This window comes from Neomonachus schauinslandi, chromosome 7 (assembly GCF_002201575.2).
Source record: "Neomonachus schauinslandi chromosome 7, ASM220157v2, whole genome shotgun sequence".
Taxonomy (NCBI): Eukaryota; Metazoa; Chordata; class Mammalia; order Carnivora; family Phocidae; genus Neomonachus; species Neomonachus schauinslandi.
The window spans coordinates 71,327,771-71,354,631 of NC_058409.1; the positions used below are offsets into that span (position 1 = coordinate 71,327,771).

The 26,861-nt window shown below is 35.7% G+C and overlaps 1 protein-coding gene across 1 annotated transcript in view; it reads right to left on the bottom strand.

Moving 5' to 3' along the window:
• The window catches only part of ELL2 (elongation factor for RNA polymerase II 2), a 68,643-nt gene that overhangs the window by 33,660 nt on the left and 8,122 nt on the right, over positions 1–26,861 (bottom strand). Inside the window, exon 2 of the mRNA XM_021701703.2 lies at positions 18,033–18,080. Coding sequence (XP_021557378.1) covers positions 18,033–18,080 — 48 coding nt within the window. The remainder of the gene's footprint in view (positions 1–18,032; positions 18,081–26,861) is intronic.

A 26,861-nucleotide genomic window follows, 5' to 3' on the forward strand; every position in this document is an offset into this window, starting at 1 on the left:
TCTCTTAATACTTTATTACTAATAAGTTTATTATTTTCCTATATATAAACTATATGCCTTAGCTTGGATAAAAAAATTGCTACAAACATTTAAACATTAGAATTCTCTGTTGTTCTCAAACCCTTTCTAGACTCTTAATGATTCTGTGATTTCCTAAAAATCTAGAAAATTCAGTTTAGCTAGAGAAATATATTTGCATGTACTGTTCCAGAGTTAAGGGGCAGAATGAATAATCTAGAATCAGAACAGAAAATAGAAACCTCAACCTGAAAGCCACAAGTCCTATTTTTCAAACCAGAGCAGCAGTTATGACTTTAGGCCTAACATTATGGGCTTAGGGAAGGGAAAAAAAGCCTGTCAGATCAACCCAGATGTGAAAACCAATGCCTGGGGAGGAGAGAGGGGAGAGTATCTTTCTCCAGCAATAGAAAAAGTATTAGGGACATCAGTAACAACTAACTATTCCTACTGACAAGGAATAGCAGGGGTTAGAGAGGATCCCACGCATACTAGGTAACATCTGAAATACCCACATGATAGATACTGTACTGAGGAGAGTAGTGCAAAATGTTAAATTTATCTAGCACAAAGAGAAATACTGGCAGTTATCTAAAAAAATTCAGGCCATGTAACAATTAATATGAATAATTCAGGACAAAATAAGCCATTTATTTCCTGCATTCTTCCTCTTTATCAGGATGTTATTACAGAAAAAAAGTAGAATAGCTTTCCTTAATTATTCTTCATATAGCTTTAGATCCAGTATTAGAATTTCTTAAAAAGTTCTTGATGAAAGGGTAGAGTAGACCAGTATTGAGCTTCTTTGGTTCTACTACTTCTGTGGGATACAGTCTTTTTTTTTTTCCTTAAGATTTTATTTATTTATTTGAGAAAGAGTGAGAGAGCACACGCAGAGGGAGGGGCAGAGGATGAGGGAGAAGCAGGCTCCCAGCTGAGCAGGGAACCCGATGCAGGACTCATCCCAGAACCCTGGAATCATGACCTGAGCTGAAGGCAGATGCTTAACCGACTGAGCCACCCAGAAGCCCCTGTGGGATACAATCTTAAATCTTTCCTGAGAATTGCATTCTCATCTCTAATGTATTCTTTTAAATTTATGGCCATCTTGGGGAAAACATCATCAATAGCAACATTTCAAAACTAATTTTAATTGGTTACAAGTAAGCAACAACATATTAATTGAGTGCCTAATGTGTTTACATTTCTGTGACACAATAACGAACAAAAACTACAAAGATCCTTGCCATTATGGCACATATGTATAGAAATCCAGGAACTATCAGGAGATGGGGAGAAGTGGAGGGATTCAGGATATATTTTGCAGATAGATACAGCAAGATTCCTAGGTATAAAAAAAAGAGAAATCAGGATGAGACCAAGGTGTTTCTCCCTGGAAAACTAGAATTATTTTAGAGTGTGAGTGTGCATGTGTCTGTGTATATGTGTGTACACATATACATATATACATGTACATGTATATTCATGTATTTATACACACACACACAAATATATATATATATATATATATATATAGTATCTTTGATATGATGACAAGTACTTTAATATAACCCAATTCATACTATCCAGGTGCACTAAAATACAATTGACCAATGCTGGTTTCACCAGCTAAAAAGAGGCTTCAAAGTGAGTTTTGTTATGACTCATTTTGTAGCTTCATGGTTAAAAATTTAGCAGAGACCAGGTGGCTGGGTACAGTTGGGTGGTAGCTGGGTATTTCCAAGAAAAAAGGGGGGATGACAGTTATTGGCAGGGAAAAGATACAAACAGCAGGTACTAGAGATACTGTATCAAGGAAAAGGTATACAGACTATGGAGCATAACAGAATAGAAAATTTAGATTTAAAAATGACTACAAAATTGAGAAATGCCAAAGAAGCTTTTAGAAGAAAAGTGAGAGAATCTTAAGTTTTTTCAAACTTCATGGCTGGGCTAATCCAGAAGTCTTTTTTTTGGCAGCAAAAACTAAAGTCTCCCATTATAAAACTGCTTTTCATTTTCCTTTTATTAACCAGTCTCTTCTAATATTTATATATATCCCATAGAATCAATGCTTATATAGAAAAAAATTTTTATCTTATCCCTAAATCTGCCCACCCTCTCATATTGTTTATCTCCCAGTTAATAAACCACCATTTATCTAGTTACTGAGGTTACTGGCAGCCTGGGGAGTCAACCTTCAATCTTCCCTCTCTCACACCACCCCATGCACCTCAACATCCAGATCATCACAAGTCATACTGCTTTCACTTCCTGAATGATCTCTCAGATATATGTCCTCATCTCTCTCCTCTGCTTTGGCTCAATATCACCTTTTGCTTGGACAACTTGTCTTTCAGCCTCTACTTTTGTCTGTTTTCAAGCTCCTTCTTTAACCATTTGGCTGCCAAAACTAGTTTCATAAAATGCCAATCTGACCATGTCATTTCCAAACATCATTTATTTCTTCATGACTCTACTACCATTTATCTACCAGCCAGTCTAAGCTCCTTAATAGGACATATGAGGTTCCTTCCCAACAGACCTGGCCCTCACTCTCCACCTTGTATTTGATTCCCCACTTCTTGCCTTAGCTTGTGCTAACTTATCCTTTATTTAAGACTCAGCTCAGGAGCTGTTCTCTCAGGGAGCCTTTCCCTCTCCAGTGAGGTGAGTTTAAAGCTCCTTTTCTGTCTCCATAACCCCTTGGGCTCACCTTTAGTGCTGCCTTTACTACACTGCATGCTAAAGTACTTGCTTATGTGTCTTCTTCCCCACCAGTTAGTTGGGGGCAAGGACCATGGTCTTACTTCTGTATGTATCTGGAACAGAACAGATACCTAATAAGTATTTTTTGGATCCTTCTGACTTGGTACTAGATTATATTCATTTAGATAAAGCCTTATGCCAGGGAGACTAAAAAATTAGAGATGTATCTGAAATAGATCACTTAAGAGTCTGTGGAAAACCAGGGCTCCCTGGAGCAGGCAAAAATAAATAACAAAATGAAAGGAGGAGGAAAAAAAAAAAAAAGTCCCACACAGCTGCATGCTGTGTGGTACAAACGTCAGGATGAGAAAATTTCTGACCTCTCTTGTGCTATGTTTAGCCCTGAAACCCAGGCCAAGTGGCTGCCGAGATCTGTGGAACTTAAATTTACATTATACATTTTTCTTTTTAAAAAGTATCTTCATCTTTATTAAAATACTCACAGAATACTCTGTCCTCACCAAATTCCATTTGAAAATATGAGTGTCTTTAAGACCGTTTTGCATTTTAAAGAACTTAGGGAGACCACACTAAGTAATTCTAAGTTTAGTAATTCTCTTGGTCAAGTAGAAAGCAGAATTTTGTTAAAAAAAAAAAAAAAAAAAGATTTGTTTCTCAGAAACAAAGCCCAAACTTGAATTCTACAAGAAAAAAAAAATTCTTCAAGATAAATGTCAATTTCCAAATTCACTGCCAATCTTCTTCCCTTTTTGCTCTCCTGGAGTCTTGAGGAAAGCACTTTTTGCAAATGCAAGCAGGAACGGCTGCCAAAATGTGAGTGAGAATAGAATTCATGCATGGCCATCAGCAACAGTTGTGTAAATCTAGCGGAGACTGGTACTTAACAGATGTGAATCCTCAAGATCAACATAAATTGCTAAAAGTGGCCAAGGCCCTGGATTTCACAGAACACATGGTTTTATCCCAAACCAATCAATGTTACCATGAAAGTTCATTAAGTTCAATAACATAAACAATATCAAAGTCTGAGGAATATTTTCATATAGATTTGGAAGTATATTCAGCTCTTAATTCTCTGTTTTTCAACACCAACAATAATCATACTTTTTTTTTTTTAAAGCTAAATCTTTTTCAGAATAAATCTTATGGGGAAACCCACCATGTATTACAAACAGAGTCAGCATTGCTCTGGTTGAAGAAAGGGATGATGAGGGACTGGGACTGCTGAGGCAGCCACTGTGGTTACATCACAGAATCCCCAGGCTCTGGGGACCCAAGACACAAAACCAAGGCTCTATGCTAAGGAAAGAAAAACAGCAACAAGATGTAGAACAGCTGTGGGCTATAAATTTTAGTCACATCTTAAATGACAATTACAAAAGAGTGTACAAAATATAAACTCTTATGAATGCCATTTTTTTTGATGAGAATTACTGCCAAATATTTGGAGGATACCAAAGATAAAAAATGGTGTTCTGCTTCTTTGTTCTCTTTGCTTTTTAAAATGTTTTCTTTATTACTGGATCCCTTTGTATTTCCAGTTCTAAGCTGGGTTTCCTCAATCGTTTGAGAAAAGTGACTCTTTTACACACAGAGGAAAAGGGAACAGTGCAAACAGATGATACCTAGTGTGCTACATAATGAGTTCTGGAGCACACTGCCCAGTTTCCGACTTGGCTCTGGATTCTACCATCTGTGGACAAATAACTTAACCTTATTAATCCCTAGTTTCCTCATCAGCAACATGAGGATAATGGTATTATTCACTGAATAGGACTCCTGTGAAATTTAAAGAAATAACCCTTCTAAAGGTGCTTGGCACAATGTCTAGCCTGTAGTATGTGCCCCAAAATGCTTGCTCTGGTGATGTAAAGACACTACTGGGGAAATCCCACTCTGATTTTAGCTTGTTTGATTCAAACACATACGTAATGAGGTATTTGATTTTTGAAGTAGTTTTCAAATGGCAAAGGACAGATAATAAGTGTCCTGTGGATCATCAAAAGCTGACAATACTGAGAGGAAAAAAAAAACAACTGACAACACTTATTTTGAATCCTCGGTATTTACAAAAGGAAGAGAGTAGAAACCTTCAAGGTTTCCAATTTCAGTGTTAGCTTAAATAGAAGTCAAAGAAACTATCTGGGAAAACAAACAACCAAAAAGACCAGCAATATTTCTAAATGTTTCCAACCCAAAGTACAGAGAAATTAGGTCCAAGAACAAATTGGCCACAACAAGTGTCTACGGAAGGCTGAACAATCACAGATGCCAGCTGCTACTGTAGAAGGGGAGCAAACACTGCTTCCCAAGTGCGCGAGCCACAAAAAATATGCTGCCTTCAGAGCCCTAGGAGGAACCGCTGCCAAATGTGAGTGAGAACAGAAGTCATGCTATATAGCACAACAAAGAAACAAAGAAAACAGAATTAAGAGTTCTCATGAACATAAGTGCTTTGTTACTTACAATCTTCATAAATGTGAACAGTATTTTAAAGTTTGTGGGGATTTTTAGTGTCAAATCTATAGGTAGCCCTAAAAATGAATAAAGCCTATACAGGATTTTAATTTTTATGGATCTCTTTCCAAACACCCACCCCGAAAATACATTCCTGAGATGGGGTCCATTTCATAAAATTTAGTTCTATTCAATTTTCATAAGTCAAATTCATGTGCTAATTTTCTTCAGGACTATAAAGGAAGTAAAATTATTTAACATGTATAAAGCTATTGATACACTACTGATATATACAAGAGCTAAATTAGAAACTGCAGTTCTAATTTCTAAGAGACTTAGCAGGTCTAATGTAAATAAGAGGACCCGTCAAGTCTCTTAGATAAATTGATTTATAATTGTAAGAAATACAGGACTAAAAGATTCATTTTTAAGGACAGTATGCTTGAGCTATTGGCAAAGCCATCAAACCTGCCTTCAAGTAAAGGAATATATGTTAGCAAAGAAAGGGCAAAGACTTATATATGGACAATTAATGACTATATTTGGATAACTGTTATATGGAAACTATATAAGTAATAGGAGGATTGCTAAAGAAATGTTAGTTTATCTATAAAATGAAATGTTAGGTAGCTATTTAGAAGTAACTTTTACTATTTAATGACATGGGAAAATGCTCATATGTTAAGTGGAAAAAGCAGGATATAAAAAAGCAGTAAATACACTGTGACTACAATTTTAAAAATGTATGTGTGAACATGAAAAAAAAAAAAAAAAGACTAGGAGAAATCCAACAACACTAGCTGGTTTTCATTTCATTGTTAAGACATTTATTCATCTTTGTCCTTATCTGTACCTTATATACAATTCTAAAATGTACATTCATTAGTTTTTCAATCAAAAAACAATAGACAGCTTTAAAAAACGATTACACAATGACATTGGCCTTTCATGACTCAATCACCTTAAATATTTAAAAAAAAAGTTTTTTTTTTTTGTTTGGTTTTTTTACAGAATCAGATATTGTGAAACATAAGACTATTCAAAGTTAAACACTATCCTAAAAAAAGAAAAACAAAGAAAAAATACCAAGCATCCCTAGGGCAAAGTTCTTCTTTTTAGCCAAATACAAGACTTTTAAATAGCTGTGGAAATAGAGTCAGCATCATCTTACTGTTCAGTAGAAATGCAACACACTCAAGCACCATCCCTCATTCCTAATCTGTGAAGACTGACTTCAGTGAATTACTAGCACAATTAGAATAAGGGAAGACTAAAAAGCATTCAGATTAGTCAAAGAATTTCTTGGTATTGATTGGTAGAGTATTACCACATTCATAACTATGTCTGTGCCTTATATTCTCAGTCTAAAATAAGACATCCCCAATATAACTTAATGAATTATTATTAAACACTAAGCTGTCTAAGTACAGAAAAAGATTGCCCCTTTTCTATGGCTAATTAAGTACCAACCCTTACACTGTGGGCCCAACTTAGTTATCCTTAATCAGTTTTATGGATTCTGAGTTTTATTACCTAAAAATCCCTAAGAATTTTATCTTTTTAAATTTAGCTGACTACTACTTTCATTCCCGTAATTTGTCCTTTCCAGACAAGACCCATTCCTAGGGCACATCACAATAGCACTGCTCCAAAATGTCAACTGTTAACTCAGAAAGAAAAGTGGCCTTTCCTCTCATATCCCTGTTAACACCAGTAACTCTGCTTGAACCTTCCTTCCAATGGGGAGAAAGATCACAGATGGGGAGAAAACTTTCTTTCTCCATTGATAGATGACAAAGCAGCTCTATCAAGTAGTAGACTAGCAAGATATTTAGCTGGTGTCCAGCTCTAGATAACTTCTTAAGACCTGCCTTCTCTATTTTCACTGTCAACCTGTTTCTTTTCAACCTTTAATATTTAGCCTTTCTCCTAGATTCTTTACATATTTAAACTTGGCATCACAAAACATTTATGTATATAGAACAATTAGGAAATGGAGACAAACAAATATATATGTAAAAAAATCTCATAGAGATTACCAGCAATGACATTTTGGTTTAGAGCATTTCATATTTACTTTGTAGGTTTATATTTGTGTTTCTGGATTTTTTAATTTTTTTAAATTAGTATAATGGTATATATGATGTCTTATTACCTATTGATTGATTAGGGAGATGAAATGACAACTTAAAAAGTTTCTTACCTAAATGGACAGTCTTGCCATTTACCACTTACATACTCTCTTATACCCACCAGGAAAGGAATATAGCTCTTTAGACAGGTCTAGAATAACATGACCTATACTTAATTTTTAGTATTTCATTTTGGTAATTTTTCATTGCTACCATAAATGAGATCATTTTTACACTGAAACACTAATTGCTGGTGCTTAGGGAGGCCACTGATTTTTAAAAAATTATACTTACCATTTATTGGGCATGTTCCATATGCCAACACATTGCCAAGCTCTAACATTTTAAGACTTTGGCCTGTGTGTTTTGACTTTAGATTGAAGATAATATGGCTAAAGAAATGGTTTCTAACAAACAACAGTAATTTCAAAATCTGCACTCATATACATGCCTTCTTCTAGTTACCACAGATGAACTTTCTTTGCTCCTCTCTAAATCCAATTTCATATCTGAGATACCATTTCTCCAACCTACTCAGGGACATTGCGCCAGCAAATCTTTCCCTCTCTCCTACATTATCAACTTTTGTTTTCTACTGGGTTAACAAATATATAAAAATAACATCAGTTAACAAATACCCTGCTTTTTTGGGGCAACTGGGTGGCTCAGTTGGTTAAATGTCTGACTCTTGATTTCGGCTCAGGTCATGATCTCAGGTCAATTGTGAGTTCAAGTCCTGTGTGGGGCTCTGGACTTGGCGGGGATCTGCTTGAGATTCTCTCTCTCCCTCTCCCCCTCCCCGGGCTTGCACTCTCTCTCTCTCTAATAAATCTTAAAAAAAAAAAAAAAAAAAAAAATCCTGCTCTTGCTTTCATTTTGAAAGAAATGTCTTTTCACACCAGCCACCCAATATTAAGCCAGTGATTTTAAAAGTTCTTTCTGAAGTGACTACCTTAACTGAAAGTAATCCTTAAGTTTTTCACTTGGTGTACGTGGATTATCTGCAGATACTGGCAAACTCATCTATTATCTATAGCTTTTATTTCATTTTCTTTTCCATTACTGAGCATTCTCAGAACAATGTTAAACTACAGAGATGATAGTGGGCATGTGTACTTTATTGCTAACATTAATAAAGATATTTCTATGGTCTTATCACTAAGTATGTAATTGGCTATTAGTTTCATAGAGATTTTTTTTTTAACATGCTAAGGAAGAATTCTTCTATTCCCTACTTACTTATTTCCTTAAGTTTTTATTCAGATTTAATACTGAATTTTTATAAATGCCTTTTTGGCATCTGTTGAAATATGTCCTGGCTTTTGTCATTTAATCCATGAAGATATGACAGATCATATTTAAAGTTAATGATAATGAGAACAATCTTTATGTGATATTTATTTCTACAAAATACAGCTTGAGAGTTATGAAGCTTGATGATTTAATGAACACCTATGAACTCACTGCCCAACTTAAAAAATAGAACATTAGCAATAATCTAACCATGTGCTCCACTCCAATCCCTTATGCTTGCCTTCTTCTACCAAACATAACAACTACTCCAACTTCTGTGATGATCATTCCTTTTGTTTTCCATAATTTTATCACATGTGTATATACCTACCACATATTAATTTTGCTTATTATTCAACTTTATAAAAAACGGTGTGAAGCCATGTGCAGTCTTCTGCCCACCTGAGTTTTCACTGTTGAGTATTCTTCCACTGAATCAGTATGCACAGTTTAGCTTTATGTGCCATTATTCTAAATCAGTGTGAACAAAATTTGGCAAAAGGAGCTTTAAATTCCCTAAATGTTAATAATTAAAAGTACTAACACTCATAAGTATTCATAAATCAACCAGTAATTTTAGCAGTTGAAAAAAAAGTAACTCCTTAAATATAGATTTATACCAGAATTCCATCTGTAAACACACTTTTTTTTCCTTCTTACTACTGAACTTCCATGTATAATTAAATCCTATGAAATGTCCTTTGGAGTTGTTTCTTGAAAATCCCTTTGCTCCAAACTCCCAGACGCCACAGCCTCCCGGACAGCTCCATCTTTACAGAACGAGGTACGGAGTATTACCTACGCATCTCATGTATAGCATGTCCCAAACAAAACACACCCCATGCCTCCTGCCTCAATGTGTTTTTTCATCTATCTCGGATTTGTATAATAGCCCCACCATCCAACCAAATACTCATCATAAATATGGAGCCATCCTTGACTCCTTTCTTTCCTTCCTTCCAATATAAAAGGAATGACTAAGTTAGGGGAGCTACTGGATAAATGTTAAATGTTAAAATGCAAATCTGACCACATGACTCCCTGGCTAAAATTTTTTAAATAGATGATAATTTCCTGCAGTGCTTTTTTAAACCATACTGTTATCCACTGGAAGGTCATGACATTAATTTAGTGGATTATGACCAGGATTCTTTAAAATGAAATAGAATATATCAGGTTATACTGATGAAGAAACAATACGGTGCTGTGAAATTTCTGTTTTAAGCTGGGTGAATGTGTATACCTATAGTGTAAAGGGTCACAATGTGAAATGTTTTTTCTTACCATGCATTATTTCTAAGTATGTTTGAAAGCACCTACTGCAGTAGGTACCACCCAGAAAATAATGAAAGTTGTGAACCTTCTCCTGAGAACAGAATGTACACATACCTATACATCTGCATATTCTTATAATGTTCTTAATTATAGTGAACCTAGCTATCATAAGAAAGCCTAGGGGAAAATATTTTAAAGTCGTGCTTTCCAGACCTCATCACAGACTCCCAGGAAAATTTTATAAGTACTGATCTCCAAGGTGAAATTCAAATTCCTTAATAAGGTGGGAACATTTGACAAACCTGTTTACCACTTTGCTCATGCTGAACTATGGGACTGAAAAGCATTTTCTTCCTCTTTTGATCAGCCAACTCTTGGTAATACTTCAAAGCCCAGTTCAAACATTACTTCTCTGAGACCTTCCTGACTGTTGCTCTTCCTCTTGCTAGTTGGAGAGGTAGTCAACAGATGTTTACATGAATGTGAGAATAAGTAAGATGCTTATTGAACATTTACTATAGGCAGGTGGGGATCACTGTACTGATGAGAACAGGCTCTGAAATCAGATGCTAGAGTGGATTGTAGCCTCCTTTACTCACTGATTGTGTGAGTTTCAAAAACCAAATTCAGAGTCATGGTATGTATACATATGAACAAAATGGGAGTTATGTGCTTCACAGCATTCCTGTGAGGATTAAATGAGAATGAATGTGTAAAGTGCTTAGTACAGAGTTCTTAGCATGTAATAAATATTCAATTAATTTTAGCTGTAATCATTGAAAAATAACTGGAATCTATCAACAAAATAATTGAGTAGATAACTGTACATTTATGCAAAATACAGTATAAATTATAAGACCATGTAGAGAGATTTGAGAATTCTTGGCCTGATAAGGGCAAATTCATTAGCCTTAAGGCATGTCTGTGGACTTTTTGAAGCCTTTAAACCCATAAAACTCTTCTAAATTTGTTTTCAAAACAAGTTACTTTTATAAATGAAGGTTTTAGCTTAAAAACAAATTTGAGAACATTATAATTTCATACTTTTGTTCCTTCCAGTTAGATCACAATTCAAGAATGGTTATAAAAATATACCTTCCCTGTAAATCCCCCCAGATTATCTAACATATGGAGCTAACCAAGCAAGCTAGTCAAGGGTGGGGTCAGGAAAGAAAACTTCTGAAAAGATTTTATTCAGATAAAATCTTATCACAGAACACACAGACTGTCTAAATACCTCCACTGCACTGCTATAATTCATTGAATCTACGATGCTAGCAATTGTTAAGGCTATGATTTTATGTACCACTGCATGATAGAAAATGCTGACCAACTATGACACAGTACGAAGATGCCATTTATAATGAGATGCATTCCAATTCCAAAGATGTTAAATGTTAAAAGGAAAACTTCAAAATATCGTTTGAAATAAGATCTAGGGCTTGGACACATTCTGCTAAATTGTTTTTCCTGCTTATTTAAATTTTGACTTTTCTTTTTAATAAAGCTCTTTATAAGCTCATCTTATGTGCCTAGAATAGCGTCTTGACATATTAAGAGGTCAAAAGATACTTAAGTAATGCTCATGGTAAGGTATTATAAAATGGTAAAATATTATTTTCCAAGCTTAAATAAGCGAGTGCTATTAAAGTGACAATTTCTGTAACACAGGTGACTCAATCTTTCAAGTTTCAGTTTTTGGTGGGAAACAAAAAGGCAAAACCATCAGTGGCAGATTTTATTGACAAATAGATACTGTCAGTTAGGAACAAGAGCTGGCATTTCAAAGTCCTATTTACCTTTGTCTATACAGTATCAACCATGGTGTGTGGTACACAATGACTATTCATAAATGCTTGTTGAATGTAGACAGGAAGCCTAACTCACTGCTAAGAAGGCAATTTATGGCATTTGTGGCTGCTTCGGATTTCAATCAGAGTTCCAACTGCTGCCTTCCAAAGTGACTGCAGTGTGGTGAAGGACAGAGCAGAACACCATCAGTTCCTGTTTGTGATCATATTTTGGGAGGCTTGTCCTTTGTAGCCCATACTGAATCTCTGTGAAGGTGTGGTCAGCAAGTACTTTGAGATAGTTTCTGCAGGTACCACAAACACAAAGGCAAAGTCCTCCTCCCACCCTCTGTCCTTTTGCACTCTTCCAGGGCAGGAGAGGGGCCCGGTCCCCTGGTGCCTGTCATGTTACCTAGTCAGGGTGTGAAACAATGGATGGTGAATTTAGTTCATTGCTCTCTTTCTTTAGAAACCCCACTGCTAGTTCTTACCCAGAAGAAAAGGAGGGCAAAGGTGTATGGCAGCATAAAATAGACCAACTGGTTAACTTACAATAGCTTCAAACTATGATTCAATTATTATTTGAGATAAAATGAGTTTCTACAATGTCAGCCCATACTCCTGGCCGAATGAGCTTTATATATATATATATATATATATATATATATATATATATATATATAAATTATATGTTATATATTATATGATATATGAAATTATAATATGTTATATATAATATAATCTTGGATATATATTGAAGTTAAATATTTTTTTTCAGATTAGGCCATTTATTTTATTAGGCCATTACTGTTTTGATACCTTAGTAAATTAACACATGGTTAAAGAGTTATGATTCAATGCAAATACTGAAATGTTATCTATACATGTCAACCACTGTAATATTAAAAAAATTAAAACAGAACTGCCATTACAAAGAGATGTAATTCTAACTTCTTTCTAGTATTAATTACATTCGGAGCTGAGTGTATAAAGGTAGCTGTTAGTTAGCAACCTTTGAGCAGACTGACTAAACACAACTATTGGCAAAATCAGTGGGCTAGCCAAACCAAAAACAGCAGGGGAAAGCAGTCCGAGTACAGGCATATCATCTGCGAAGGAATTTGGCAGTGTTGGGGATTTATTTTTATCTCTGCTGCTGTTTCAGACGGATAGTTATCTTTGCTTCCCAGGTATCAAGTAGGTTAGAGAAGGGTAGTTTGCAGAAAGCATCTGTAGGTGGGTTGAAATTGCCTACTAATTTCCAATACTATATAATTTAGTATTTCAGACCCGATCTTCTCCCCAACCTGCAAAGGAAAATAAGCAATTGACAAAATATTTCTGAATGCTTACAAGAAAAATGCAACCCTCTGTTCTTTTTAGTTAATGACTCCACTGTAAGAGTTTTATAGCATTATTCAAGCCATTAAAGTTAGCAGTTAAATGCTGATTTAATCTTCAGAAGGTCACAGTGCCTTTTGGAAGACATACATTTAAAACTTGTTTGGCTGGTTATTCCTTGTTTATTCCTGGAAACGCACATGTGACTCACTATCTTACAGGAGACACTACGTGGTACTTATAGAAAATATTTGCTATTTTCAGTCCTCTTTTTAAAAATAATTTCTAAATTATATATGCCAAACTAAACTTCTGTTTTCTTAAAGCCTCTGGGATTGCTGAGTCTGAAGAAGGCAATTAGAAAATTTTGGAACAACATTCTCATAAATACTGAGGTCTGGAATCGCATTTACTGTGACAAAGTTAACATTATTTCTCACTGCCCTGGGATACTCATTCCCTGGACATGAGTCCCTGAGGCTGCAGGCAAGTGCACTCCAAGGCCACCAAAGGCCTGCAGATGTGGCCATTATTTGCTGTTGAAAACCTTGCCATTTCAGTTTTTATCTGAGTGATACCACAAATTTACCTTTTTGAGTATGTGTATACAGATTTTAATAGGCCTTCAGGAATTTTACTTATCTATCACCAGAATATATTTTGCATCCCCTGAAATCTTTGTTTAAAATGCTGATTCAGGGACACCTGGGTGGCTCAGTCAGTTAAGCACCTGCCTTTGGCTCAGGTCATGATCTCAGGGTCCTGGGATTGAGCCTCACAGCAGGCTCCCTGCTTCTCCCTCTGCTTGCAGCTTCCCCTGCTTGTGCTCTCTCTCTCAGACAAATAAATAAAATCTTAAAAAATAAATAAATAAAATAAAATGCTGATTATAGGACACCTGGGTGGCTCAGGTGGTTAAGTGTCTGCTAGGGTGCGGGGAACCAGTCCTGCATCGGGCTCCTTGCTCAGCGGGGAACCTCCCTCTCCCTCTGCCTGCCACTCCCCCTGCTTGTGCTCTCTCTGTCTCCCCAAAAAATAAAGTTAAAAAAAAAAAAAATGCTGATTCATACCAATCAGAAATACACACATGAGCCTTGCTCCTGACAGTGCCATTTACATAGAAGTTATGAGTGGTGAGTTCTGGATAAGTCCTGCATTATTAATTCTTTCCTGAGTATTAGTCTATATGTGTTTGGACTGAGACTCTGAGTTCCCTAAGGACCGGACCCATGTCTTACAAATCCCTGTATCTGCACACTAAGCACTTAGCCAAGTACTTGGCAACAGTAAGGACTAAAACAATGTGCAATAAATAAGAAACAAATACAACAACAAACCTATTAGCACAACCATTGCTTAGGCACCTGTTTAGAATTTATTGTGAAGAATAATTAGGTCAGTAGATAACTGTATCAGTAACAACTGCTATTACTTGAAAACAATGAGTTCAGTTGCTTCTAATACCTCTCCTTTCCAAGCTGTACAGTATACTGAGGAGAACTTTTCCCTGGTAGTATGAAAATTTAGACTAATTATAGCTCTGTCTCTACTGTGTCTTTAGACAAGAAGCCCTCAACAAACATAAAAATACAGAGTGTAGTTTTTAAAATTTTACCAGAACACATACTTTGGGAAGATTTTCACCTGCTACATTTTCAGTATCCAGTTAAAATACAAGAGGCACAACTATATTTCTATATATGATTACCTGACAATCAAGTTACAGCTTTTGGAAACCAGGTGCATTATACCAGTACACCCCTCTGAACACTGTAATTCAAACACCTCATTACATTAGCCCATGTGAATCTGACCAGCTACCTTTTCAGTCAATTAGAATGATCCATAGAAAATTTATAATCCCAATAAACCTTTAGTTATGAGTATCCTAGATGTGATTAGAACCGCGAGGATAACTGGTTGACCCATACCCTTCAGAATCCACAAGGCATTTTTGGCTGATTTATTCAGCTCCTAATATTCATGAGTTTAGAAATCATACTCAACTGCTCCCATAGATATTTCCTCATCTTTCTGAATCCAGAAAATGCCTTCAATGACCGCTCAGTTTACTGAGTACCATCTTCCACTAAGGGAAAGGGGTGAGCTGGAATGTGAAAGACACAATTTACATTTTTTTATGCTATAAAAGCTGCAGGTCAACTGCAATGATAAAAATCTAGGTAGTCAATGGTTCTCAGCAATTTCACTGTTAACAGCATACTGCTCTAGTTTGTTTAATGTTCCAGGCTGCATTTATTTAGAGGAAAACTTCAACCTAAGAGAACATGTTCAGGCATAAAAGTAAATAAGCTTAAAAGCTAACCTGCCAAGACCCAAATTCTGATCTTCTAAAGACATTACTGAAGCAAGAAAAATCCTATAATTAGTAAAAAGGAACAGCAATAACCATGCCGTGCTTAGCATCACGGAAACGAAAATACTCTTAACGGTCTCTTAATGGTCACTTTTGAAATGGTATTTTAACAGTACTTCATTTAGGTTTCAAATATGCCTATATATGACACTATCATGATAGGTAATGTATATTTTTGATCACATTTGATGTAAAAAGACTGTAAATTTGTTAGATTTGCCAAATCCTTTCCAGAAAAACTTTCAAAATTTCTGAAAGTGTATTAAAAATTTTCATTTTAATACATTAAGAAAAATGATCTTTTGTGGGAAATCTAAATTTAAGCCTTTAAAGCCTTCTTAAAAGTCCTGAACATTTTCCACACAGGAAAACTATAAGCATACTTCTTCAGGGCTTTTAAAGCAATCAGCACAGGCAATGTTAAACTATCATGGCTCTCGAGAATAACAGAGGAGCACTGTACAGAAGACCCTCACATTTGTGGCTCTGCGTATTCCCTGTAGGCTGTGCCAACCCACTCTCTCCCCTGTAATGACTCTTTGTTTTTACTAAGTCCCAAAGGGCTGGTGAGAACTCTGCAAAGAGAAGGGGAGGGAAGGGTGGATGGAATGCAGCTGCGGGCTCAGAAACAATGCTGAGTCCATATATTTTGTTCCCAGTTAGAATAATAAAAAGGGGGCTTCGGGTGGGGTTGGGAGTGGAGGGGTAGAGGAGACAGAAAGCTAAGCAAGCAAGGTAGGGCCAAGTATTCCATTGCTCTCAGGCTACAGCCTCCTGCCCCTCCCCCCACTCTACTAGATCCAATAACCATTCATTTGGGTTAAAAAAGCTTATCTGTTAAAATTCAAACACCCATTAAGATTTAAACCTATCAGTCATTTACATCTAAGTTATCTTTATCAGAACCACACTCAGGCAAGGAATGGAGTAGGAAGAGAACGATGCTTGCAAAGATAAACTGAGGAAGCCTGGACACATGAGACAGGAAAGCCTGGGGGAGGTAGAATTGAGAAAAGGACATGCAAAGTCTCAAATATCAACTGCCAGCTTTGCAATGGTGCCTGGGCCCTTTTGTGGGCAAATGGTGTGCCAGAGAAAACCATATTCTTTCTAAGCCTGCTAAAAGCTGCATGTGTCTGAATCAAGAGTTTGGAAGCCTGCACATGTTGGTTTCTCATGATTCAGTCTAACTTGGTGCCTCCTAAGAAAATGTTCTTCTTTTGCATTTCCCTAGCCTTTATGTCCTAACTGGGAAAAGAGAATTAAGGGAAGAGGCAGATCCCAAACAAGGTAACAGCTGCTACTGACGGAAAAGCAGTTCAAACCTTACTCTCCACTCCTGGGTCTTGAACTCTCATCTCAGATAACCCTTTACTGAAAATCCCTGGAGCCCTCCAGCGTTCACAGACTCAGGCTTGCCTCTGGAACATGCTTTCAGAGATTATTGATGCCATTAAATTTTGTGACAAAACTTAAGAAGCCTTACATAAATAACCAAAACTAATACCTCAAAAATAGTGCCAGGAGGTGCTAAGGACCTAAAAAGCGATAAAACAAAACGCAGAAGATGCTTGCTGCAATTAGGATCCCATTCATAAACACTCAGTTACTGGGGGAGGAAAAAAAAAAAAGAACTTCATTGTAAAGCTGTCATGTAGAAGCAGAGCTCTGACAACCACACACAAACATCTCCTTCACGTTAGCATTATTTAGAAGTACTCTTAGCTGGTACTGAATGATATAATTAAACTCTTGACTCTTGAAATGTTTTCAAGTTATAAAGTTTAGAAAGACTGTATTGATTTACATTGAATTTTTGCATTTTGTGACATAATATTCACAAATGTAGATTTATAATAAGCAGGAATATGATCTCCCTCTCTCAGCTTGCCTTTTTTCTCGAGCTCTAAAATCCATTTACAGATATTCCAAATCTCCATACTACAGTCAATATATAGACACAAATTCAGAAATGCATATTAAAGGAAGGAATGATTAAGACTTTTATTAATATTAAATATTAATAGTAATAATTAAAAAATAATACACTACTCCTGTAAAGTTTATCATCTATTATAAACACAAAATTCATAGGTATATTTTATTAGGAGTTATCATTTATTATGCTTTTAAATGCAGCAATAAAATATACAATATTTATTCTGTGTACTGGTAAAACTCAATTTTCTATTTAACATTTCTTAGTATGTACAATCGAAATTAGGTCTACAGAGAGCAAAAGTTCATCAATAGTAACAACAATCACATAATCATAACTTGACTGAAATTAACAATTCCTTATGGTTGCTTAATTGCAGTAAAAAAATTCTCATAATACTGTGACATATATTATGCGTCAAAAAAAGGTAAAAAATGCAATTATTCATGATTAGGGCAAAAAACTACTCTTCAATAAGTATATCTGAATTATTTTTTAAAATCAGGAAAAGATAATTCAAGTGTATTAAGGTGTCCAAAATTTACATTTAAGTCATAAAGTTCACAAAATATGAGTGACCTTATATTGAGGCACAAGTGAATACAAATTTTAAGAGTTTAAATATAATAGTATGTAAGAAGAATATTAGATTTTCTTGCTGAATCAACAAGAGTACTCACCCCTTGGAGCCCTTGGAACTGAATGGAAGGTCGAAAAGGAATTAAATTCTATTAAAAGAAACATAAGAAACAAACAGGTCAACCTTCGTTACTGTGTCACAGAACTAAATATTTAAACTTTAAATCTGTTCATCTGGTCAATGCTATAGTCTGTGAAGATATCTTTTCATTATATAACTAGGTTTATATATCATCATATTAAGATGCCTTAATGAGCAAGATCATACTGCTGACATTTCTCTGAATCACACAACCACAGGTATATTGTGGCAGTGTAGTCAGGTTTTTTTAAATGATGCAATTTGACAAAAAATGATTAGTATACTAACTCAATTTCACATCAAAAAAACATTTTTGCTTAGTTTCTTGATATGTTTTTAAAAGGCTGGGGGGGAAGGAAGAGATAATTAGAGGAACTTTACAGGATCTAACAGGATACTATAAATAGAAAATTAAAATATTTGATAATGAACTGTGGTTTCCAGTTTCTCACATTTTACCATAGGTTAGTTTCTAGTTGAGGGTCAAACAGGTTACCAGTTTTTTTACAAGATTTTCACCAGGAGAATATAATTTCTAGAACAATGCTTTGTTTTATAACAAGCTTTGTCCTCCTCATAACTTTAATATTTTGTCATAGAATTGTGTATTTAGAAGAAATGCTATAGGTATCTACCATAGTCTGAGGCATAATTTCCTGTACCTAAAGTCACCAGTATGTTTCTCTATGGGAATGCTTTTTCAAACTCCTTTGAGGCTGGTTATAATTTCCTCCCTGACTCTTTGCAACTCAGACACTGTCTTCAGCTCATCACTGGAATTTGAAATTCTCTATCAATTTCATCAATTCTTCTTGGTCAAACAAATGCTACCTTTTCTCAATTGTCAAACTGCTCACTTCTCCCTGGATATCACAGCTTCCTTACACTCAGAGACACAAGTCCTCTTAGCTCTTTTATCATGCCTTTCATTTCAAAAACTAGTGCCCTTCACTTTGCTCTTTCTCATCCACTCCCTCCTGGAGGCTCATTTCGCCTGTTTGGTGATGACTTTGAATCTCTTCTCTATTGGTCAACTCCCTTCTCTCCATAGCCTACTACCTATCATTGTCTAGGGACATTTTGCATTAGAAACTCAATGACAGCGAAACGGGCAAACGCTATACTAACTTCCCTTCCCTACTCGTTCCTCAACCAAATGGCACGTCTTTCCTACTTTTCTGGAGTTTGGTTTTCTGGGCTCACAACCTTAATTTACAGTCTCTTTTCCCTTACCCCTAATCCCATTCTATTAGGCCTTTTTACACTGCTAGAATTATAGAATTCTGAATCACAGAAAATACAGTCAAGGCCTATTCCCCATAGGCCATGTGCATCATTAATTAAGCTGGGACCAGGACCCAGGAGCAATCCTCCTATTCTTCCATGCTGCTCTTCTACTACCTTGTGCTCCACAGACATCTGCTATGGGAGACTCAAGAGTATGATTGGGGGGGGGGGGGCTACTCCTTCATGCCAGAGTTCACATGTTACTTGGGGAACATGTGAGAATGATTAAATACTAGGCTAAGTACTACGGGGAGGTGCAGTAAGAATTCTCAAAAAGCAGAGAAGAATATGGGTTAGAAGAAATAATTAGAAAAGCCAAAGGGCTTATGGAAAAGTGGATCTTAGTAGCAATTTTGAAAAGACAAATGAAAGGGAATGCCCTGAGCAGAAAAGCAAGGAGACAGGAATGAATATTGTGTGAGCAAAGGGCAGGTCTGTGTGTGTGTACAGAGTTCTTTCACACTTGAAACACAACACAAAGGATGAGAATTGGACCTGGTGATCCCTGCCTAATCTTTCCTTGACTTCAAAATTTGTCTTCAGTTTTAGCTGCTATACACTACAGAATAAATAGGACAGTAATTTAAATTTTAGATCTCAGGATTTCAAAAGGTTTATCACCCTGTGAAATAACTGCCCTAATCTCTTCTATTACCCCCTCAGGGATGGTCTTTAAGTCCTGCCTTTGACATGATAAACAATTGAAAGGGCTTCTAATTTTTGGAATAACAAAGTGAGTTGCTGAAAGAACTGTTTCAGGGAAAGCAGCTCTTTTGGTCATGTGTAAGAATGAGGGAGAGAGATGGATTGGGGCTAGGGAAAAGGATTAGACATCAGCTCCAGAGGATCCTTTATTTAGAAATACTCTAGTGATAAGGCCTAAATTAGTATGACTTCATCCAGAGCAAACAGGAGATGATGGAATGAGCAGACTTTCCCAAGAAAGAATGATAAATGTCGGGAAACCCTGAATATCAGGCACCAAAGAAAAGTGAAGCAAAGGTGGCTTCACAGCTCTGAATCTTCATCTTTGGCCAATCAGCCCCAGATTCCCTCAAATTAGGCTCTTAGTCTCTATTTTGAAAACCTCTGGACTGTTTCAGGCCCCTATCACTGAGCACTGAGATTAAGGCCTTCTTTCTTCCCTTCAATTCCTTCTAAACACTGCCCATCATTCAAAGAACAGAAACTCTCTCAGATACCATCTCAGCATGTCACACAGGCTGTGGTGGGTTCCTTCCCAGTGGGTTCTATCAGAGCAAAGCAAACTCCTTCACGTGGAAAAGAGACCTTCCATTTACAGGACCAACCAATTTCATCTTCCACTTTCTCTCAACGGGTGCTTCAGCTGTGTTAACCCTTTTTGTTTTGTAAACATTTTCCTTTTTTTTTAAGATTTTATTTTTAAGTAATTTCTACATCCAATGTGGGGCTCGAGCTCACAACCCCAAGATCAAGAGTCACATGTTCCACTGACAGAACCACCCAGGCACTCCTTCCTATTTCTACTTCCTTCCCTTCCTTTAAGCTGGCTTGCCTTCCCAAACACTATTTTGTCAATCCATACTAATAACTTACTTAACATTCAATTTTAAGATTAGTTTCATCAGGTAGGCCTTTCTTTGGATAAATCAGGAATCAAAGACTCAATGGGTTTAAGGACCCAAGGCAGATAAATGTGAAAGAGACTGATGTAAAGCAACAAGGAGTGTCAAGTACCTGGAGAATAAATGCCCAACTGAGAAAGGATTCAAATTTTTAAAATGTTAAACCTTTCCCAGCCAAACCAAACACTGATGCCACCATTTTCCTAACTTGGAGCCCACTTTTAGTTAACTCTCGTTAGCTGTTGTTTTTCCAGATGCCCGTGTCTAGGGTTCCACTACATTGGGGGGGTGGGTATTATTTTCATAGGTTGTCTCACTCCTAGTTGTTAGGATAGGGTCTAACATATATTTAACTTAAAAGTATTTACATTATGCTCAGCTAAAGAAAAAATCTATTGTAAAATCATTTTGGCCATGTTTTCTTCATACTACTTGATAGCAGTATATTACTATAGACATCTGCTTTACAGATTACTATTCATTGTTGTATAGGCAAAATAATACAACCACATTTTACATTAGTTTAGTAACTTCCAAGAGTAATTTTGACTTTAATCAGTTTTTTTGTTTCAGGACTTGAATTTAGAACCTAACCTCCTGATATGCTTACAATTCTATCTGTATTGCTTGATTCCTCAACAGAAATGATAATTTTTTTTTACATAATTTTCTAATGTACAGGGCATTTTTATATCCATTATCTCAAGTGAGCCTCCTAAAACCAGCCCTGGGTGGTAGGAAGGCAGCATTATCTCCCATTTCAGAGGGAGATAAATGGGTCTCTAACAGGTAAAGGGTATTGGTCAGGAACACCAAGCTAGTGATTAGCAAAGCTGGACTTCAAAGCCAGCCCCGTGAATCCTAAATACAGAACACTTTCCTTCTCTTGCCTCTTTCAGGTTACCTCCCAGTGCTGAGCATTTAAAAGTCCTTAACTGCTCATTCAGTTCTGGTATTTTGTTTTTTCTTTTCTTTCTTTCTTCTTTTTTTATTTTCTTTTTGTGGCATTTTGTTTTCAAGGAAAATGAATTTCATAAAATCATTACAATTTCTAGACTTCAGTTTCTGATTAAATAAAAACTAAACAATAACTTTCGTTTTTTTTTTTGCTCTAAGGACCATGTATAACAAAGGAACATATATAAATATGTGTTATCATTCCTCATTTAAAAAGTAATAAAACCCTCATGTATGGAATAGTTACGGGTGCTTAGCCAAATAGGACAAACTAAGATCACTGTTACTAAAAAACTCCTTTAAGATTATCTGACAACCCACAAGAGAAAAATACATGAAAGAAACTCCAATGCTTTATTGATTTTAATCCCAATTTTAGACAAGAAGATGTTAGTAAATTACCAGATGTTATTAGTTCTAGAATGCTTTAAAAATGCAACAAGAGGACAGCTAGAACTCTATACCACTTATTGTGCATCTGACCACTGTGTTAATGGGGTAGCTACCAGGAATAAATTCTAAAAGTCAATACCATATAAGTAAATGTTTCATGCATGTTAGCTAGTTGTCTAAATGTTCTTTAGCCTAAGTTTAACTGCACAAACATGACCTCAACTCATTGTATATATATTTTTAATTCAATTTTAAAAGATAACATAATTACAGGTGATAAGGCATGTTTTAAAATGTTTAACTAAGTACATTCCCATTACAAATGAGTTTCAACAAGGGCTTCAACTTTTGATTTTTAGCTTTAATTAAATATTTGCACCAAGTAGCTCTTTTGAAAATCAAGTAACTCTAGAGTTTAACTGAACAGTAGTTGAGCTATAAGACTGATATGATATCTTCATCCAGCCAAGAAACACAACACAGACTGAAACTGGCTAGGGAAACTCCTTTGACAAATGCTTCAACAACCTCATAATGGTGGTGTTTTGTAGTCAAAAGGTTCTGTTAAACTTAGTTGTTTCACTGTTTTTTGAGCTCCTTGATTAACCCTCTGTATCTCTTGGGAAATGTAAGACATTCTTAAGCATAGATATGTAGGCAATACTAAAGTGCTCAAAAGTTGGGCATCTGGGTGGCTCAGTCGTTAAGCGTCTGTCTTCAGCTCAGGTCATGATCCCAGGGTCCTGGGATCGAGCCCCACATGGGGCTCCCTGCTCCACGGGAAGCCTGCTTCTCCCTCTCCCACTCCCCCTGCTTGTGTTCCTGCTCTCACTATGTCTCTCTCTGTCACATAAATAAATAAAAAAATCTTATAAAAAAAATGTTCAGAAGTTTCATTACACTCTTGACATTTGCCATTACAAGATAATTCTACTGCAAAAAAATTGCTCTATGACCAAAGAAATCTATGTCCATTTATTTCCAGAAACTATTCCTCACAATATATCAGGACTATAAAGTAATACATAATTTACTAAGTAATGTTATTAAGTAATCTTAATTTTGCTGAGTAATATTAATTTCTGACATGATACTTAGAGGGTGGGAGAGAAGGAGCAAAGCTATGGTTTTCTGGGGTTGAATAAAAGAAAGTTATTTATCCTATAAAATTATAACTATCTCTTGATTATTTACATACTGCTTATCTATGTAGACAAATTAAATCTATGGTTACTTTTACTTTATCAACAACCATTGGTTTTATGAATATACAAAGGTAACAAATAGCATTTTGGGCCTAGAAAAGAGTGATTTCTCTAAGAAACACATTATAGAGGTCTAACTTTATTTCCTCAGATTAGATATATTCTTGAAACATCTTCAGCTTTCCTTCTGAACTCATCATGGAACTTTGACTTAACTCAAAATTAACTTCAACTATTTAATCAATCAACAGGCATTTATTAAATACTTGACATTTATCTGAATGCCTAAGTTGCATTATAAGTCATGATAAAGATAGTGCAAAAAAAAATTTCCAAAGTCAAATATAATTTTGGAACTTTGCCAAAACCAGAAACCTTTCTAGAAATGGTGATGGGTCAAGTAATTGCTTTAAGTGGAATTGCTTATAGCTACTTAGTTACAATTTATTGAGTGAGCCTAAAACATGTTAGACACTATAATCATTTTTACTATCACCTCCAGGAATTCTGAGAACACCTTTGTGGGGTAGATATTATTATTTCCAATTCTCAGGCAAGTCCTATGAATTACCAAAGGTTACACAGCTAGGAAGGGGCTTGGGACTCAAACCCGGTCTCAGTTTAAGAAATGTGGTCTTACCCACCACTTTACACAGCTGGCCTCTCCTGCCACTCCTTAACAATGGTTATATAAAATGTGAAACATCTAAAAGTTAGAAAATTAAGAATTGATAAGAACTGGTAAGCATTGATAGCTTTTTTGGTTCTGCACTATAGCTTAAGGAAAATATCAGGTACTTGAATTTGTTGTCATTTACACAAGTAAATAATAAAAAGTATTTATGATTTTTCCTGGGATACAATTTCTATAAAAGATCATCTTTCTTAAAAGAAGTACTATACCATTTTAAGAAGTTGTGGTTCTGTTTTTTAATTTAGAAAGTCATTTTATTCTGTTCTTAAAAACATTACCTGATAGAGAAACCAAAGAACACTTAATAATTATATTTTAACCACTGTAATAAAAAAATATCTAGGCAGGGAGAGAAGACGCAGAAGGAAAATTGGAGCTAAAGCAGGAAATAGTGCAGGAAATCAGGCACTTGATTCTGAATAAATCAAATATATTTAGCTCTTGTCAAAAGCTGGTAACGTTTAGAATGATAGCATGAATGTAAAATTTATTGATAACTGATAATCCAAAGCTAACTTAAACAGTGTCTCCTTCTTGCCCCAACATTTTACTAGATGCTAATAAAGAGTCATCAGATTTCACAAAATCTAGTATTTTGCTTTGTGGGTCAATCCAAACTCACACATATGAGAAACTTCTCTACAAATTTGGAAGAACCAGATTAAAGTGCATGTGCAATAAAGAATAATGTATTTCTATCATTATAGCATAGAAAAGAATGAAATATAAAAGGATTGCCAAAACAGTAGTGAGAAGAGGTCAAAAAGCTAATTTATTTAACATAATCCTTGTTGTGAAAGATAGCTTCTGGAAAACTAGCTATCTGATGCAGGCCAAATTAAAATATTATACACACACACATATATATATATACACACACACCCTTTATATCTTACTATTTCAAATAGTTCCTAAAGAAACATGGAAGGCAAAATCTAAATTGAAGAACTAGCTAAAAAGTTAGTTACTGTGAACCAGGCTTTAAAACAACAATACTTGAAGCATAAGATCCCATCATTTTTTTTTTTTTCTGAGAAGGCTTTGTGATTATATAAAAAGCTTATGTGTCAAAGCTGACTATAAATGCAAATGATTTCTTCCTTGGGATCATAATCTGTAGAACATAAGGAGAAGCAGTAAAATGAACGTGGAATGGAAGATTGAGATTATTTTTAAAGTACAAGAAATTTACAAAATAAACCATTTAAAACATTTTTACAAAGGGAGACATAAGAAGGCTTGAAACCAGGAAACTACGTGAATATACTAAATGTTTTTAAAAGATCACTGGCTGCTGTGTGGAGAAGCATGGACTATGGGGGTAAGACTGGAAGCTTGGAAGCTAGTTGGAAGTCCATGGAAATCCTTGACAGATGCGTGGGACTGGATAGTCGTGAAGGATGGATGGGGTTAGATTTTGGATGTTTGGAGATTCACAGGACTTGTTGACAGATCTACTAAGTCAAGAAATGAGAAGACAAATCAAGAAATACTAGTCAATTACTAAGCAACTGGTGACAGGTACTGCCACCAACTGAGATGAGGAATACTTCTAAAGATGTAGGTTTGAGGAGTGAAATCAAGAATTCAGTTTGGATTTGTTAAGACTGAGATGCCTGTTAAACTTTGATAAGGAGATGAAGTATTGTAAATAAATGCCTGGAGTTGGAGGAAGGTCAGAGCTGGAGATCAATATTTGCAAGTCATTAACATATAGATGACATTTAAATCCATAAGACTAAATGAGCTCACCTAGAGAGAATGAATAGATAAAGAGAAGGGAGCAGTGATCTCCAACATTCAAAGACCAAACAGGATGATCAGCAGAGGAGACTAAGAATGGGCAGGGAGGTAGGAGGAAAATCAGTAAAGTGTTTTCATTAACAGGAAGGAGTGGTTAACAGGATGGAATGCTGCTAAGGTCAGGTAAGGGAGGAACAGAGAGATGACCAACAAACTTGGCAGAGAGATGACCAATGAAGACAACCCAACCAGAGTGAGCTGAGCAGAGGATGGGAGGTAAAGAAGCAGACACTGTTTTTCAGACACATCCTTAAACATACTCTTTCTCTCTTTTGGTGTCCCCTTGAACAAAGACTTTACTGCAATTATTTGTTCACACATCTGCCTGTTTCTATAAAGCACAAGCACTTTCTTGATGGCAGGGACCATCCAGGACTTATTCAGACATGAGTATCTCCAGTGTGTAGTTCTATGCCTGGCACATGTCAGAAAATTAATAAGTGTTTGCTAAATGAATAAATGAGTATTTGGAGGTTATAATTCTGACTCCTACCTCTTAATCTCTTAAAAAAAAATCTTAAGATACTCCGCTAAGTTTCTACTACATATGTTTCCTGGTCCTCTGAGGCATCGTGATTTCTGATAATGGAAATCAAAAGCAATGATATTAAAAGTTATTTTAAAATATGCTAACACTTAAGGTAGCATATCTAGATAAGCATATCTAGATCCTGAAATATCTCAGTGAATCTTATCAGTAAGTTTAAGCCTGGCTTCACCTTTGAATAAGCTTACTGTTGAGTGGAAATTCCTCAGACAAGATTATCTCCAAGGACCATGAACTCAGCATCATACCTAGTCCATTACAATGTATATGTATAACAAAAGCTTTATGTAGTTAC